The 18,935-nt window shown below is 39.1% G+C and overlaps 1 protein-coding gene across 4 annotated transcripts in view; it reads left to right on the top strand.

Annotated features, from left to right (window-relative positions):
- HERC6 (HECT and RLD domain containing E3 ubiquitin protein ligase family member 6) overlaps positions 1 to 18,935 on the top strand; it is a 77,491-nt gene that overhangs the window by 43,087 nt on the left and 15,469 nt on the right. For 2 of the 4 annotated variants that reach the window (XM_078366865.1, XM_035293335.3), the window contains exons 14-15: positions 14,670 to 14,783; positions 15,403 to 15,510. In XM_078366865.1, coding sequence (XP_078222991.1) covers positions 14,670 to 14,783; positions 15,403 to 15,510 — 222 coding nt within the window. The remainder of the gene's footprint in view (positions 1 to 14,669; positions 14,784 to 15,402; positions 15,511 to 18,935) is intronic. The other 2 variants (XM_078366866.1, XM_078366864.1) reach the window with 1 other exon arrangement.

Below are 18,935 nucleotides of genomic sequence, written 5' to 3'. Positions count from 1 at the left end.
TTTAAATTTTTAATCCATCTGGAGTTAATTTTAGTGTAAGATGTCAGGAGGGGATCCAGTTTCTGCTTTCTGCATAGCTAGCCAGTTTTCCCAACACCATTTATTAAACAGGGAATCCTTTCTCCATTACTTGTTTTTGTCAGGTTTGTCAAAGATCAGATGGTTGTAGATGTGTGGTGTTGCCTCTGAGGCTTCTATTCTGTTCCATTGGTTCATATCTCTCTTTTGGTACCAGTATCATGCTGTTTTGATTACTGTAGCCTTGTAGTATAGTTTGAAGTCAGGTAGCGTGATGCCTCCAGCTTTGCTCTTTTTGCTTAGGATTGTCTTGGCTATGCAGGCTCTCTTTGGGTTCCATGTGAAGTTTAAGGTGGGTTTTTCCAGTTCTGTAAAGAGAGTCACAGGTAGCTTGAAGGGGATAGTGCTGAATCTATAAATTACTTTTGGCAGTATGGCCATTTTCATGATATTAATTCTCCCTAACCATGAGCATGGAATGTTTCTCCATCTGTTTGTGTCCTCTCTTCTTTCATTGAGCAGAGATTTGTAGTTCTCCTTGAAGAGGTCCTTTACATTCTTTGTTAGTTGTATTCCTAGGTATTTTATTTTCTTTGTAGGAATTGTGAATGGCAGTTCGTTCTTGATTTGGCTCTCTTTAAGTCTGTTATTGGTGTATAGGAATGCTTGTGATTTCTGCACATTGATTTTGTATCCTGAGATTTTTGCTGAAGTTGCTTATCAGTTTCAGGAGATTTGGAGCTGAGACAACGGGATCTTCTAAATATACAATCATGACATCTGCAAATAGAGACAATTTGACTTCCTCCTTTCCTAACTGATTACCTTTCTTTCTTTTCTTGCCTGATTGCTCTGGTTAGAACTTCCAATACTATACTGAACCAGAGTGGTGAGAGAGGGCATCTTTGTCTAGACAGTGCCAGAAATTCAGTATGATATAGGCTGTGAGTTTGTTGTAAATAGCTTTCATTATTTTGTGATGTGTTCTATCAATACCTAGTTTATTGAAAGTTTTAGCATAAAGTATATTGAATTTTCTTGAAGGCCTTCTCTGCATCTATTGAGATAATGTGGTTTTTGTCTTTGGTTCTGTTTATGTGATGGATTATGTTTATAGACTTGCGTATGTTGAACCAGCCTTGCATCCCCAGGATGAAGCCTACCGATGATTGTGATGGGTAAGCTTTTTGATGTGCTGTTGCAATCAGCTTGCCAGTATTTTATTGAAGATTTTTGCATCTGTATTCATCATGGATATTGGCGTGAAGTTTTCTTTTTCTGTTGAGTCTCTGCTGGGTTTTGGTATCAGGATCATGTTGGTCTCATAAAATGAGTTAGGGAGGATTCCCTCTTTTTGTATTGTTGGGAATAGTTTCAAGGAATGGTACCAGCTCTTCTTTGTATGTCTGGTAGAATTCAGCTGTGAATCCATCTGGACCTAGATATTTTTTTGTTGGTAGGCTACTAATTGCTGCCTCAACTTCATCCCTTGTTACTGGTCTATTCAGGATTTCATCTTCTTCCTGGTTTAGGCTTGGGAGGGTGCAAGTGTCCAGGAATTTATCCATTTCTTCCAGATTTACTAGTTTGTGTGCATAGAGTTGTTTGTAGTAATCTCTGATGGCAGTTTGTAGAATCAGTGGTGCTATACCCTTCATTTTTTTTATTGCATCTATTTGATTCTTCTCTGTTTTCTTTTTTATTAATCTGGCTAGTGGTCTACCTATTTTGTTGATCTTTTCAAAAAACCATCTCCTGGATTTATTGATATTTTGAAGGCATTTTGTGTCTTTGTCTCCATCAGTTCTGCTCTGATCTTAGTTATTTCTTCTCTTCTACTAGCTTTTGAGTTTTTTTGTTCTTTCTCCTATAGCTCTTTCAATTTTTTTTTCTTTTTTTTATTAATTTTTTTATTGCATTTTAGGTTTGGGGGTACATGTGCAGAACATGCAAGACAGTTGCATAGGTACACACATGGCAGTGTGTTTTGCTTCCTTTCTCCCCTTCACCCATATTTGGCATTTCTCCCCAGGCTATCCCTCCCCAGCTCCCCCTCCCACTGGTCCTCCCCTTTTCCCCCCAATAGATCCCAGTGTTTAATACTCCCCTCCCTGTGTCCATGTGTTCACATTTTTCATCACCCGCCTATGAGTGAGAATATGCGGTGTTTCATTTTCTGTTCTTGTGTCAGATTGCTGAGAATGATGTTCTCCAGATTCATCCATGTCCCTACAAACGACACAAACTCATCATTTCTGATTGCTGCATAATATTCCATAGTGTATATGTGCCACATTTTCCCAATCCAGTCTATCATCGATGGGCATTTGGGTTGGTTCTAGGTCTTTGCTATTGTAAACAGTGCTGCAATGAACATTCGTGTGCATGTGTCCTTATAGTAGAACGATTTATAGTCCTTTGGATATATACCCAGTAATGGGATTGCTGGGTCAAATGGAATTTCTATTTCTAAGGCCTTGAGGAATCGCCACACTGTCTTCCACAATGGTTGAAGTAATTTACACTCCCACCAACAGTGTAGAAGTGTTCCTTTTTCTCCACATCCTCTCCAGCATCTGTTGTCTCCAGATTTTTTAATGATCGCCATTCTAACTGGCGTGAGATGGTATCTCAATGTGGTTTTGATTTGCATCTCTCTGATGACCAGTGACAATGAGCATTTTTTCATATGATTGTTGGCCTCATATATGTCTTCTTTCGTAAAGTGTCTGTTCATATCCTTTGCCCAATTTTGAATGGGCTTGTTTGTTTTTTTCCTGTAAATCCGTTTGAGTTCTTTGTAAATTCTGGATATCAGCCCTTTGTCAGATGGGTAAACTGCAAAAATTTTTTCCCATTCTGTTGGTTGCCGATTCACTCTAGTGACTGTTTCTTTTGCCGTGCAGAAGCTGTGGAGTTTCATTAGGTCCCATTTGTCTATTTTGGCCTTTGTTGCCAATGCTTTTGGTGTTTTGTTCATGAAGTCCTTGCCTACTCCTATGTCTTGGATGGTTTTGCCTAGATTTTCCTCTAGGGTTTTTATGGTGCCAGGTCTTATGTTTAGGTCTTTAATCCATCTGGAGTTAATTTTGGTGTAAGGTGTCAGGAAGGGGTCCAGTTTCTGCTTTCTGCACATGGCTAGCCAGTTTTCCCAACACCATTTGTTGAACAGGGAATCCTTTCCCCATTGCTTGTTTTTGTCAGGTTTATCAAAGATTGTATGGTTGTAGATATGTTGTGTTGCATCCGATGCCTCTGTTCTGTTCCATCGGTCTATATCTCTGTTTTGGTACCAGTACCATGCTGTTTTGATTACTGTAGCCTTGTAGTATAGTTTGAAATCCGGTAGTGTGATGCCCCCGCTGTGTTCTTCTTACTTAGAATTGACTTGGCTATGCGGGCTCTCTTTTGGTTCCATATGAAGTTCATGGTGGTTTTTTCCAGTTCTGTGAAGAAAGTCAATGGTAGCTTGATGGGTATAGCATTGATTCTGTAAATTACTTTGGGCAGTATAGCCATTTTTATGATATTAATTCTTCCTAACCATGGACATGGAATGTTTCTCCATCTGTTTGTGTCCTCTCTGATTTCGTTGAGCAGTGGTTTGTAGTTCTCCTTGAAGAGGTCCCTTACGTTCCTTGTCAGTTGTATTCCAAGGTATTTTATTCTTTTTGTAGCAATTGTGAATGGCAGTTCATTCTTGATTTGGCTTTCTTTAAGTCTGTTATTGGTGTAGAGGAAGGCTTGTGATTTTTGCACATTGATTTTATATCCTGAGACTTTGCTGAAGTTGCTTATCAGTTTCAGGAGTTTTTGGGCTGAGGCAATGGGTCTTCTAGGTATACTATCATGTCGTCTGCAAATAGAGACAATTTGGCTTCCACCTTTCCTATTTGAATACCCTTTATTTCTTTTTCTTGCCTGATTGCTCTGGCTAGAAGTTCCAGTACTATATTGAATAGGAGTGGTGAAAGAGGGCATCCTTGTCTAGTGCTGGATTTCAAAGGGAATGCTTCCAGTTTTTGCCCGTTAAGTATGATATTGGCTGTTGGTTTGTCATAAATAGCTTTTATTACTTTGAGATACGTTCCATCGATACCAAGTTTATTGAGGGTTTTTAGCATAAAGGGCTGTTGAATTTTGTCAAATGCCTTCTCTGCATCAATTGAGATAATCATGTGGTTTTTGTTTTTGGTTCTGTTTATGTGGTGAATTATGTTTACAGACTTGAGTATGTTGAACCAGCCTTGCATCCCCGGGATGAATCCTACTTGATCATGATGGATAATTTTTTTGATTTGCTGTTGCAATCGGCTTGCCAATATTTTATTGAAGATTTTTGCATCTCTGTTCATCATGGATATTGGCCTGAAGTTTTCTTTCCTTGTTGGGTCTCTGCCGGGTTTTGGTATCAGGATGATATTGGTCTCATAGAATGATTTGGGAAGGATTCCTTCTTTTTGGATTATTTGGAATAGTTTCCGAAGGAATGGTACCAGCTCCTCTTTGTGTGTTTGGTAGAATTTGGCTGTGAACCCGTCTGGACCTGGGCTTTTTTTGTGTGGTAGGCTCTTAATTGCTGCCTCGACTTCTGACCTTGTTATTGGTCTATTCATAGTTTCAGCTTCCTCCTGGTTTAGGCTTGGGAGGACACAGGAGTCCAGGAATTTATCCATTTCTTCCAGGTTTACTAGTTTATGTGCATAGAGTTGTTTGTAATATTCTCTGATGTTGGTTTGAATTTCTGTGGAATCTGTGGTGATTTCCCCTTTATCATTTTTTATTGCATCTATTTGGTTTTTCTCTCTTTTCTTTTTAATCAATCTGGCTAGTGGTCTATTTTGTTGATCTTTTCAAAAAACCAGCTCTTGGATTTATTGATTTTTTGAAGGGTTTTTCGTGTCTCTATCTCCTTCAGTTCAGCTCTGATCTTAGTTATTTCTTGTCTTCTGCTGGGTTTTGAGTTTTTTTGATCTTGCTCCTCTAGCTCTTTCAATTTTTATGATAGGGTGTCAATTTTGGATCTCTCCATTCTTCTCATATGGGCACTTATTGCTATATACTTTCCTCTAGAGACTGCTTTAAATGTGTCCCAGAGATTCTGGCATGTTGTGTCTTCATTCTCATTGGTTTCGAAGAACTTCTTTATTTCTGCCTTCATTTCTTTGTTTATCCAGTCAACATTCAAGAGCCAGTTGTTCAGTTTCCATGAAGCTGTGCGGTTCTGGGTCGGTTTCTGAATTCTGAGTTCTAACTTGATTGCACTATGGTCTGAGAGGCTGTTTGTTATGATTTCAGTTGTTTTGCATTTGCTGAGCAGTGCTTTACTTCCAATTATGTGGTCAATTTTAGAGTAGGTGTGATGTGGTGCTGAGAAGAATGTATATTCTGTGGATTTTGGGTGGAGAGTTCTGTAAATGTCTATCAGGTTTGCTTGCTCCAGGTCTGAGTTCAAGCCCTGGATATCCTTGTTGATTTTCTGTCTGGTTGATATGTCTAATATTGACAGTGGAGTGTTAAAGTCTCCCACTATTGTTGTGTGGGAGTCTAAGTCTCTTTGTAAATCGTTAAGAACTTGCCTTATGTATCTGGGTGCTCCTGTATTGGGTCCATATATGTTCAGGATCGTTAGCTCTTCTTGTTGTATCGATCCTTTTACCATTATGTAATGGCCTTCTTTGTCTCTTTTGATCTTTGTTGCTTTAAAGTCTATTTTATCAGAGATGAGTATTGCAACTCCTGCTTTCTTTTGCTCTCCATTTGCTTGGTAAATCTTCCTCCATCCCTTTATTTTGAGCCTTTGTGTATCCTTGCATGTGAGATGGGTTTCCTGGATACAGCACACTGATGGGTTTTGGCTTTTTATCCAATTTGCCAGTCTGTGTCTTTTGATTGGTGCATTTAGCCCATTTACATTTAGGGTTAATATTGTTATGTGTGAATTTGATACTGCCATTTTGATGCTAGCTGGCTGTTTTGCCCGTTAGTTGTTGTAGATTCTTCATTATGTTGATGCTCTTTAGCATTTAGTGTGATTTTGGAATGGCTGGTACTGTTTGTTCCTTTCTATGTGTAGTGCCTCTTTTAGGAGCTCTTGTAAAGCAGGCCTGGTGGTGACAAAATCTCTGAGTACTTGCTTGTTCGCAAAGGATTTTATTTTTCCTTCACTTCTGAAGCTCAGTTTGGCTGGATATGAAATTCTGGGTTGAAAGTTCTTTTCTTTAAGGATGTTGAATATTGGCCCCCACTCTCTTCTGGCTTGTAGAGTTTCTGCCGAGATATCTGCTGTGAGTCTGATGGGCTTCCCTTTGTGGGTGACCCGACCTTTCTCCCTGGCTGCCCTTAGTATTTTCTTCTTTATTTCAACCTTGTTGAATCTGACGATTATGTGCCTTGGGGTTGCTCTTCTTGCGGAGTATCTTTGCGGTGTTCTCTGTATTTCCTGCAATTGAGTGTTGGCCTGTCTTGCTAGGTGGGGGAAATTTTCCTGGATAATGTCCTGAAGAGTATTTTCCAGCTTGGATTCATTCTCTTCGTCACATTCTGGTACACCTATCAAACGTAGGTTAGGTCTCTTCACATAGTCCCACATTTCTTGGAGACTTTGTTCATTCCTTTTTGCACTTTTTTCTCTGATCTTGGTTTCTCGTTTTATTTCATTGAGTTGATCTTCGACTTCAGATATTCTTTCTTCTGCTTGGTCAATTTGGCTATTGAAACTTATGCATGCTTCGCGAAGTTCTCGTATTGTGTTTTTCAGCTCCTTTAATTCATTCATATTCCTCTCTAAGTTATCCATTCTTTTATCATTTCCTCGAATCTTTTTTCATATCTTTTTTCAAGGTTCTTAGTTTCTTTGCATCGATTTAAAACATGTTCTTTTAGCTCACAAAACTTTCTCATTATCCACCTTCTGAAGTCTAATTCCGTCATTTTGTCACAGTCATTCTCCATCCAGCTTTGTTCCCTTGTTGGTGAGGAGTTTTGGTCCTTTCTAGGAGGCGAGGTGTTCCGGTTTCAGGTGTTTTCCTCCTTTTTTTACTGGTTTCTTCCCATCTTCATGGATTTATCCACCTGTCGTCTGTGTAGTTGCTGACTTTTCGATTGGGTCTCTGAGTGGACACCCAGATTGTTGATGATGAAGTATTTCTGTTACTTCATTTTCCTTCTACCAGTCTAGCCCCTTCACTGTATGACTGCTGAGGTCCACCCCAGGCCCTGCTTCTCTGGGGTGCACCTATAGCAGCTGCGGAACAGTGAGGGATGCTAGCAGTTTCTTTTCCTGCTTTATCTTTGTCCCAGAATGATGCCTGCCAAATGTCAGTCTTTTGGATATAGAGGGGTCAGGGAGCTGCTTGAGGAGACAGTCTGTACTTTGTAGGAGCTCAAGTGCTGAGCTGTGAGCTCTGTTGTTCATTCAGGGCTGTTAGGCTACTATGTTTAATTCTGCTGCAACATAACTCATAAAAAAACTCTTTTTTTCTCAGATGCTCTGTCTCGGGGAAGGGGGGGTTGGGGCTTTCCTTGTGAGTGTCCGCCACGCTGTCCTGCCCAGCCAGGAGGCAGTCTAGTCACTATTTGCCTGCCAAGGCTCCGCCCTGCTGGTGTGAGGTTCGCCCTGTTGCTGCAGGCTCTGCCCTTCTGCTGCAGTCTCCGCCCTGCTGCCACGGGCTACGCCCTGCAGCGGAGTCTCTCTGTTGTAGCAGGTTGCCTCGGCAACGGCAGGCTGTGTCAGCAATGGGCGTTTACCTCAGTAGGGGTGGTTTGCCTCGGTAATGTCGGGCGCCCCTCCCCCACAGAGCTGTGGCCTCAGGGAACCCCTCCACGGGGAGCATTGGAATCGCTGTTTTGTTTGTCCCACTGCGCTACCCCAAACGCTGTCACCCTGGAATCTCCTGGGCTGGCTCACTGTCCAAGTCCCATTCAGTCTCAAGTTCAGCCCTCCCAAGTCTCAGGTTGCCGGCCCAACAGGGTACCCGGACGAGCTCGCTTTGTGCAGACCCCTGTGTAGCGCTGCCACAGCGCAGGCTGCTGCTGCACCAGCCACCGGCTGCGCCAGCCAAAACCTCTGCCTGGCGTCCTGCGTCTCCTCTATACCTAGGAATTTCCCCATTCTGTGGGCAACAAAGATCCATCTGGAAATGCAGCCCTGACTCACCCCTTCCGCGCATTGACCGCGAGCTTCAATCCTGGGTTGTTCTCACAATGCCATCTTGAGTCAATCTCAGCTCTTTCAATTTTGACGTTAGGGTGTCAATTTTAGATCTTTCCTTGCTTCTCATGTGGGTGTTTATTGCAGTAAATTTCCCTCTAGACACTGCTTTGAATGTATCCCAGTGATTCTTGTTGTGTCTTCATTCTCATTGGTTTCGAAGAACATCTTTATTTTTGCCTTCATTTCATTGCATATCCAGTTGAGATTTAGGACCCAGTTGTTCAGTTTCCATGAAGTTGTGTGGTTTTGAGTTAGTTTCTTAATCCTGAGTACTAATTTGATTGCACTCTGGTCTGAGAGAATGTTTGTTATGATTTCCATTCTTTTGCATTTGCTGAGGAGTGATTAACTTCCAACTATGTGGTCAATTTTAGAGTAAGTGTGATGTGGTGCTGAGAAGAATGTATCTTCTGTGGATTTGGGGTGGAGAGTTCTGTAGATGTCTATTAGGTCCACTTGTTCCAGATCTGAGTTCAAGTCCTGGATATCCTTGTTAATTTTCTGTCTCGTTGATCTGTCTAATATTGACAGTGGAGTGTTAAAGTCTCCCACTATTATTGTGTGGGAGTCTAAATCTCTTTGTAGGTCATTAAGAACTTGCTTTATATATCTGGTTGCTCCTCTATTGGGTGTATATATATTTAGGATAGTTAGGTCCTCTTGTTATATTGACCCTTTTACCATTATGTAATGACCTTCTTTGTCTCTCTTCATCTTTGTTGGTTTAAAGTCCATTTTATCAGAGACTAGTAACAGCCTCCTGTTGTTTTTTTTTTTTTCTCTCCATTTGCTTGGTATATCTTCTTCCATCCCTTTATTTTGAGTTCATGTGTGTCTTTGCACGTGAGATGGGTCTCCTGAATACAGCACACTGATGGGTCTTGACTTTTTATCCAGTTTGCCAGTCTGTGTCTTTCGATTGGGGCATTTAGGCCATTTACATTTAGGGTTAATATTATGTGTGAATTTGGTCCTGCCATTTTGTTACTGGTTGATTGTTTTGCCCATTGGTTGATGCAGTTTCTTCATTGCATCATTGATCTTTACCATTTAGTTCATTTTTGCAGTGGCTGGTGCTGGTTGTTCCTTTCCACGTTTAGTGCTTCCTTCAGAAGCTCTTGTAAGGCAGGTCTAGTGGTGACAATATCTCTCATTAATTGCTTGTCAGTAAAGGATTTTATTTCTCCTTCATTTGTGAAGCTTAGTTTGGCTGGATATGAAATTCCAGGCTGAAAGTTCTTTTCTTTAAGGATGTTAAATATTGGCTTCCACTGTCTTTTGGCTTGTAGGGTTTCTGCCAAGAGATCTGCGATGAGTCTGATCAGCTTCCCTTTGTGGGTGACCTAAGCTTTCTCTCTGGCTTCCCTTAGCATTTTTTCCTTCATTTCAACCCTGGTGAATCTGACAATTAGTGTCTTGGGGTTGCTCTTCTTGAGTATCTTTGTGGTGTTCTCTGTATTTCCTGGATTTGAATGTTGGCCTACCTTGCTAGGTTGGGGAAGTTCTGGATAATATGCTGAAGAGTGTTTTCCAGCTTGAATTCATTCTCCCCATCACCTTCAGGTACACTGACCAAGCACAGGTTAGGTCTTTTCACATAATCCCACATTTCTTGGAGGCTTTGTTCATTTCTTTTCACTCTTTTTTCTCTTTTCTTGCCTTCTAATTTTATTTCATTGAGTTGATCTTCAATCTCTGATATCCTTTCTTCTGCTTGATCAGTTGAGCTATTGAAACTTGTGTATACTTTGTGAAGTTCTCTTGCCGTGTTTTTCAGCTCCATCAAGTCGTTTATGTTCTCCTCTAAGCTGTTTATTCTAGTTAGCATTTTGTCTAACCTTTTTTCAAGGTTTTTAGTTTCTTTTTTTTATTGCATTTTAGGTTTTTGAGGTACATGTGAAGAACATGCAAGATAGTTGCATAGGTACACACGTGGCAGTGTGATTTGTTGCCTTACTCCCCTTCACCCACATTTGGCATTTCTCCCCATGCTATCCCTCCCCAGCTCCCCCCCCCGCTGTCCCTCCCCTATTCCCCCCAATATACCCCAGTGTATAGTGCTCCCCTCCCTGTGTCCATGTGTTCTCATTGTTCATCACCTGCCTATGAGTGAGAACATGTGGTATTTCATTTTCTGTTCTTGTGTCAGTTTGCTGAGAATGATGTTCTCCAGATTCATCCATGTCCCTACAAAGGACACGAACTCATCGTTTTTGATTGCTGTATAATATTCCATGGTGTATGTGTGCCACATTTTCCCTGTCCAGTCTATCATCGATGGGCATTTGGGTTGGTTCCAGGTCTTTGCTATTGTAAACAGTGCTGCAATGAACATTCGTGTGCATATGTCCTTATAGTAGAACAATTTATAGTCCTTTGGATATATTCCCAGTAATGGGATTGCTGGGTCAAATGGAATTTCTATTTCTAGGTCCTTGAGGAATCGCCACACTGTCTTCCACAATAGTTGAACTAATTTACACTCCCACCAACAGTGTAAAAGTGTTCCTATTTCTCCACATCCTCGCCAGCATCTGCTGTCTCCAGATTTTTTAATGATCGCCATTCTAACTGGCGTGAGATGGCATCTCAATTTGGTTTTGGTTTGCATCTCTCTAATGACCAGTGACGATGAGCATTTTTTCATATGTTTGTTGGCCTCATGTATGTCTTCTTTCGTAAAGTGCCTGTTCATATCCTTTGCCCATTTTTGAATGGGCTTGTTTGTTTTTTTCCTGTAAATCCGTTTGAGTTCTTTGTAAATTCTGGATATCAGCCCTTTGTCAGATGGGTAAACTGCAAAAAATTTTTCCCATTCTGTTGGTTACCAATTCACAAGTGACTGTTTCTTTTGCCGTGCAGAAGCTGTGGAGTTTGATTAGGTCCCATTTGTCTATTTCAGCTTTTGTTGCCAATGCTTTTGGTGCTTTGTTCATGAAGTCCTTGCCTACTCCTATGTCCTGAATGGTTTTGCCTAGATCTTCTTCTATGGTTTTTATGGTGCCAGGTCTTATGTTTAAGTCTTTAATCCATCTGGAGTTAATTTTGGTGTAAGGTGTCAGGAAGGGGTCCAGTTTCTGCTTTCTGCACATGGCTAGCCAGTTTTCCCAACACCATTTATTAAACAGGCAATTCTTTCCCCATTGCTTGTTTTTGTCAGGTTTATCAAAGATTGTATGGTAGTAGATATGTTGTGTTGCCTCCGATGCCTCTGTTCTGTTCCATTGGTCTATTTCTCTGTTTTGGTACCAGTACCATGATGTTTTGATTACTTGTAGTAGCCTTGTAGTATAGTTTGAAGTCCGGTAGCATGATGCCTCCCACTGTGTTCTTTTTACTTAGAATTGGCTTGGCTATGCAGGCTATCTTTTGGTTCCATATGAAGTTTAAGGTAGTTTTTTCCAGTTCTGTGAAGGTCATTGGTAGCTTGATGGGGATAGCCCTGAGTCTGTAAATTACTTTGGGCAGTATGGCCATTTCACAATATTGATTCTTCTTAACCATGAACATGGCATGTTTCTCCATCTGTTTGTGTCCTCTCTTATTTCGTTGAGCAGTGGTTTGTAGTTCTCCTTGAAGAGGTCCTTTACGTTCCTTGTTAGTTGTATTCTTAGGTATTTTATTCTTTTTGTAGCAATTGTGAATGGCAGTTCATTCTTAATTTGGCTCTCTTTCAGTCTGTTATTGGTGGGTTTTTAGATTCTTTGCATTGGGTTAGAACATGTTCCTTTAACTCAGAGAAGTTTGTTTTTACCCACCTGAAGCCTGCTCCTGTCAATTCATCAAACTTGTTCTCCATCCTGCTTTGTATCCTTGCTGGCGAGGAGTTGTGATCCCCTGGTGGAGAGACATTCTGGTCTTTGATGGTTTCAACCTTTTTGTGCTGGTTTCTTCCCATCTTCGTGGGTTTATCTAGCTTTCATCTCAGGGAGCTGCTTGGGGAGGCAGCCTTTCCTTTGTCTGACTGCAGAGGCATTTCTGGGCTGCCAGGAATTCAGTAGAGATGCTGTGTATATTTCGTGTGTCTTTTGTTTACTCAGGAAGATTAGACCTGCCTCTGCAATGGCAGCTGCCCTTCCCCCACCAAGCTCAATCTGTGAAACTCTCAAGCAAGAGGGCTTCAGTTCACTGGACTTTGTGGAGGAGGGAGCCATCTAGCCATATCACCTGATTTCCTGCTTTCAGTGCCCCTTCTTTCTTGGGGGTGGGTACCTCTGTCCCACAGGCTTTCTTAGTGTTAGCTAATCCATCCTCTTAGATCTCTGCCTAAAACCCGTGGCATTGGCCAGGGTTGCTTCTCAGCTCTGTTCAGGTAATTCTCAAGCACTTTTCAGCCTGGTGAAGATCTCCTGTTCTGTGGGTTGCAGAGGGCTTGGGTGAAGCACAGTATCTGAACTGGAATCCCGGAGGGGGAGAGACCCCAATCTTTCCATCAGATGTACTTACCAAGTGATCTGGCTCAGTTTTCCCTCTTTGGGTTATACCCACTGTCCAACCAGTCCCTTTTAAATAAACCTGGTACCTCATTAGGGAATGCAGAGATCACTCACTTTCTGCATCTCTCTCCCTGGGAACTGTGTTCCAGAGCTGTTTCTATTCAGCCATCTTAGCAGACTCCCTGTGTGTTGTTTTTTCACTTTCACCATGGTGTCTTTTGAAGCACAAATGTTTTTTATTTTGATGATAAATTCATCTACTTTTTCTCTTAAAAGTTAAATTTTTAACTTTGTTATTGATGTAGAGAAATGCAGTAATTTTTGTACATTATGTTTGTTTTTAGCAATCTTGTTAAATTTACCTAGTAATACTAATCTCTTGATTCCTTTGGATTTTTTCTGTATAGAATCATATAACTTGAAATAGTAACAGTTTTGTTCCTATTTCTTTTTCTTTATTTATTTCATTGGCTAGGACATCCAGTATAATGTTTTGTAATCTTATTCTTATCTCAAAGGGAAAACCTTAACATTCAGTTTTATGTTTTGCTGTGAGATTTTTGTAGATACGTTTTTAAAACGTTAAGGAAACTTCATTCTATTTCTAGTTTGCTGAGGGTTTTGTTTTTTAATATCATAAATGAATATTGAATTTTATTAAATGCTTTTTCTGCATATGATGGCAAAATACACAGATGGATTTTCAGCCATTTTAACATTGTCAAGTTGAAGTAACACAACTTGCTCATAATGTGTTATAGATTTCAAAGATTCCATTTCCTAATATTTTATTTATCATATTTGCATCTATATTCCTGAGTGAGACTGGATTGTTATTTTACTTTCTCCTAATGCCCCTCTCAGATTTCTGGATCAGGTAATGCTGATCTCATGAAATGATCTGGGGAATATTCTTTTTCTATTTTATGTAAGAGGTTGTGTAATATTGTCATTTTCCTTAAATGATAGTTAGAACTAATCTGTAAATCCTTTTGGGTCTGGAAATTTCTTTGTCAAAAGTTTTTTAAATTATGGGTTTAATTTATTTAACTGCTACAGGATTATCGAGATTTTCTATTTTTTCTTGTGTTGGTGGGTATTTTCCCCAAGATTTGTCTCTTTATCTAAGTTTTCAAATATCCTATTTTTATCTTTTTAATCTTATCATAAACTGTAGTTTCACCCCATTTTTCATTCTTGATACTGGTTATTTGTGATTTTGTTTTTTGAAAGTTCTTACCAGGAAATTGTTTTTTCTTTTTTAAAGAATAAGTCTTTTCATTTGTTGATCTCATTCCCATATATTTGTTTTTTATTTCCTTAATTTATGTTTTTAAATTTCTTATTTACCACTTTCTATTATTTGAATTAATTTTGTGTGATGGAGGCATATTTAGATCATTGATGCTTCCCCTAAGAAGCCTTCTTGAACCTTTTAAGTTCTTCCCCAATCAGAAACTATATTCTAAATGCCTGGTAACTTGCTGTTTTTACCTACTAGACCATAGGTTGTCAGTCTACATTCAAGAGCAGTCTCCTGTTTTTGCAAATACAGTTTTATCGGAATAGATTCACATTCATTTGTGTAAGACAGGATTTAATCTAATGATTTGTCCCATGCTTGACAAAATAATATGTGCCAAGTTAATATTCATTAATTAATGGACAAGTGCTAAATTTGTTAAAAGTATCTTGGACTTTTATGGTGCTTTTATTCTCAAAATCTAGAAACTATTTCCAGTAAATCTATGCCCTAAAGATTAGTTTCCTAATCCACACTGTCAGCGTCTTATCTTTGATAACATTTCTTCATGAAAATTAAGGAAATTATAGCTCAGAAAATGGAAATTTTCTAGAACTCTACATCATTGACAAATGTTTTTAGTTTATAGAGCTCTCTTCTGATGATCTATGTAACAGCCATATATATGTATCTATATATCATAGATTAAATCACTTATTGACAGAAAATGAAATTCACAGGTTATATTCTCTTTAAGGTAAACAAAACTAACTGTCGACTACCAGAAAATACTTTCAACATAAATGAACTCTCCAACTTATTAAACTTTTACGCAGAGAGAAGAAGACAGCTCTTTCGGGATAACCACCTGGTAAGAATGACATTTTTACTTCTGAAAATTTTCATATAAGGGAGGACATATTACTCTAAGTAGCTGTGAAGGTGCTCCTTTGATAAATAGAGATTTGAAATTTTTTTCATTGCAATGACAAATTTGCTAAATTTGATGATCATTGAAAAGTTAAACATATTTTAATCACAAAACAAATGCACTTTTTGAAATTTTGTTTCTAAGTAATTTGGATTCTTAAAAACAGATTTCTGAGGCCAGGTGCAATGGCTCACACCTGTAATTCCAGCACTTTGGGAGGCAAAGGTAAGCAGATCACTTGAGCCCAGGAGTTTGAGACCAGCATGGGAAACATGGTAAAATGCTGTCTCTATTGAAAAACTACAAATACGTCGTAGCACATATCCATAGTCCTAGCTACTCAGGAGGCTGAGGTGGGAGGATCGCTTGAGCCCAGAGAAGGAGGTTGTAGTGAGCCAAGTTTATTCCCCTGCACTCCAACCTGGGCAATAGAGCAAGACTCTGTCTCAGAAAAACAAAGAACCACAAAAACCAGATTCCAAAAAAGCAATAAGGTAAAGGAATTAAGATTTTTTATTGTTTTTAATTATCAAAACTATTATCTCTGTTTATTTTTTAGATACCTGCAGAAGCCCCCAGTCCTGTTGTTTTCAGTGATTTTCCATTTATCTTTAATTTGCTATCCAAAATTAAATTACTGCAAGCCGATTCACATCTAAAGATGTGGGTATGTATGCCCTATTTTTTAGTATGCAAAATTCCAAACATATGTAAAATAGAGATAGTGGTGTAATGAATCTCATTACCAAGATTCAGCAATTGTCAATATTTTGCCACACTTTTATTTATCACTTTTTTTCTTTTGTTGTTGTTACCGTTTTTGTTGAAGTATTTTACAGAAAATTCCAGTCCCAATTTATTTTCAGCTGTCCATACTTCAGTGCATTATTTCTGGTTGTCTTACTCTTGTTCACTCTGAAATTCATGAGTGGTTCAAGTGGCAACCACATAATTCTTTAATTGTTTCCCATCAACCTTTTATTTAATAATTTCATACATTATTTTCATTAAGGTTTGTGGTATGTCAATATCTTATCATTCCTTCCAAAGTCATTTCCTGGAATTAGGTAAAAAGAGAGCTTTTCCTTATCAGTCAGGGCCCTTGGTTACCCTAAAATGGTTAAAGACCATTCACGTAGGAAGGTAGACTAATTAATTCCTATCCTTTTTAATATCAAATGTTGCCAAATTACCCTCTATAGAGTCTGTAAATGCCTCTTCCACATGCTGTTCTCAGCGATGCAGAGTATTACCAAGCTTTCTGATTTTTTACATTCTGATGAGTTAATCATGATATTTCAGTTTGATTTTAATTTATAGTTATTATTATTTAGTGGCCTAGTCCTCAGTTTCTTTATGTAATATGTATCTATTGTTTTCCTACTGTGAACAATGCTGCCACTATCCAGTAAACTGTTCTTTCCTTCTCTCTTTTCTCTCCTCCTCTATCCAATTTTAATTATTACTGTGTTCTTAAGTGCTAATCTTTAGATTAAAAATATCTCCTTAAGCTTCTTGGAGCTTGATTTATAAGTTCCAACTGATAATCTTTTATTCTTAAATAATGCCTATGAGTCAATCATGAGTTAAATAATGCCTACGATTCAATCACTTAGTTTATTTTGTTTTCCACTTATTTTCACCCTTCTTCTTCTTTTCTGGTAGTTGTATTAGTCCCACATATGATTTACATACTATTGTCTTTTTTTTAATCACCATCAGCCTTAGTTCTCAGTTAAGTATATATAATGCAATCCCCTTATTATGCTAAAATGAATTTTCCAAAATTTTTTTTATTGCTGAGGCTTGTTTTCTGGGCCATTCCTCATGAGAAGTTTATCTATTTATCGATGATATTTATATTTTAAAGACTCATAAGAATCAGAATTCATACCCATTATTGACTTTTATAACTAATTTGAAGGATGCAGGCCATCTGGGTGAAACATAAGAAGTCTGGGATAGAACATGCATAAGAGAAGCCATTTCAGTTATTCATTCCCTTTTTATACCCCACTATTTATGTGGCTTACATGACATTTTCCAATGTACCATGCCCCATAAATCCATAAATTCCAGGTTTATTTATAATAAGCAACCTAGACAGACAAGGTATATCCTGCTAGTAGCATTCCATAGGTAAGGATTGTCCCTCTAGTTATTACTACTATTATTATATTTCGAAATAGAATCTCACTGTGTCACCCAGGCTGGAATACAATGGCATCATCTTGGCTCACTGCAACCTCCACCTCCCAGGTTCAAGTGATTCTCATGCTTCAGCCTCCCAAGTAGCTGGGATTATGAGCACCTGCCACCACGCCCAGCTTATTTTTATATTTTTAGTAAAGACAGAGTTTCACTATGTTTGTCAGGCTGGTCTTGAACTCCTGACCTCAGGTGATCCACCCACCTCGGCATCCCAAAGTGCTGGGATTATAGGCATGAGCCATCATGCCTAACCTAGTTACTATTATTAGTGTCTGTTACCAGCATGTTTACAAATAGATTTGACCAGGCCATCTCTTCTTCTGTTTCTGAGCCATATGTTTTTATTTTCCTAACAACCCTGGTAAGGGGAGAAAATATATAGTCTTTCCTTTCCAAACCTAACTTTCCCATCAGTTTCCCTTAAATAAGACCTTCCCTTTATGGTATTTTCTGCTATTACCATGTTTCTCTGTGGGTCATTTGTCTATTCTGCTAGTGAATAGTTGAGGGTTGACTGGACAATGGACTTGGGCAGATTGCACATTATGAAAGACTAAGAAAGTCTGAGGACAAGAAAACTCTTTCTTTTAGTTGTCATGAGTAAAGCTGGAAAGCTGACTTTACAATCCTGCTCTCCAAAGGAGAGATAATAGATATAGTCAAAACTGCAAGTTCCAAACTGGGTCACCAATTCAAATGTGTAAATGTGAAAAGGTAAAACCAGTGTATAGAGAACTGCAGGAGGGAAGCTGGAAATTAAGCTAAGAGGCAGGTTTCCCATCCAGCTCTTGATTATGTAAAAGAAGGTACAGACACCTCTCCCAGCTGTAGTCAATGGAGGATATTGCTGTCCACACCCTGTCACTCAGACCCATGGAACATGTTACTCAGTGGTCAGTATTGCTGGATGTCCCAGACCTGCAGACTCCTGTAGGGTCACAGGAAGTGATGACCCACCACCAGAAAGGAACAGAGATGGAAGTTGTTCCTTCCCTACAAATCTTGTGCTTTAAAAAAAAAAAAAAGTCTTAAAGAAAAAACAGAAGAATCTAGTAATCACAGATAAATTTCTTAGTATATAATGGTGGCAGAGACCCAGGGCAGGGATTTCCCAACCCCAATGCCACATGCACACTTCCCTGAGGTGCTTGGAGAGAGTGAATATGGGCAAACACATTCACTCCCACATTCCCAGTTTAGGAACCTGGGGTAGGATAGCTATTATCCACTGGTCTTGCTGTCACGATTGCAGGACAGGCCCTATGAGGGCTACTTTGGTTTGAGTTCTAAAACCTCCTTTATTGTCCTTGTGATATAACTGAAGCCCTTGAGGAGTGTTGAAGGTCCAAGCAAGGATAGCAAGTCCAACACGAGATTTCTAATCCAAAGAAGTTCAACAGAAACAAGATCAGAGATTAAAGTAATGTGAGAATGTTGAGAATTCAGAAGAGCTAAAGAGAAGTACTTAGGGTGATCAGAAAAGTTAAAGAGAAGTACTACTTACCATGACCAGAAGCATTATTAGATACAAAATACGGCCACTTGTGGCATATTTTTAGAATTCCCATGCAGATTAGGTGGATGGATCATAGTTATTGGAAAGAGAAGAGTGGATCTTCTCTGAGGAAGTCTCGCTTCTATCTTTTTCCTACAGCTCCCATTATCCCTAAGCTCTTATACTGCCTTTATATTACTGAGAATTACAATGCTAATGTTCTGTGTCTTAAGACTGATGGTGGATGAATGCCTTAGCATGTTGAATACCAGTATGGCTTTTAAGGATGATGTTTACTATAATAAATGATCTGAGATAGCTTTTAATAACTTAGCTGTTCATCCATGCTGACTAATCTCCTGTACACAATTCCTAGGTAACCATAG

The sequence above is a fragment of the Callithrix jacchus genome, chromosome 3 (genome assembly GCF_049354715.1).
Source record: "Callithrix jacchus isolate 240 chromosome 3, calJac240_pri, whole genome shotgun sequence".
In the NCBI taxonomy this organism is placed as follows: Eukaryota; Metazoa; Chordata; class Mammalia; order Primates; family Cebidae; genus Callithrix; species Callithrix jacchus.
This window is presented reverse-complemented; position numbering and strand designations above follow the sequence as displayed.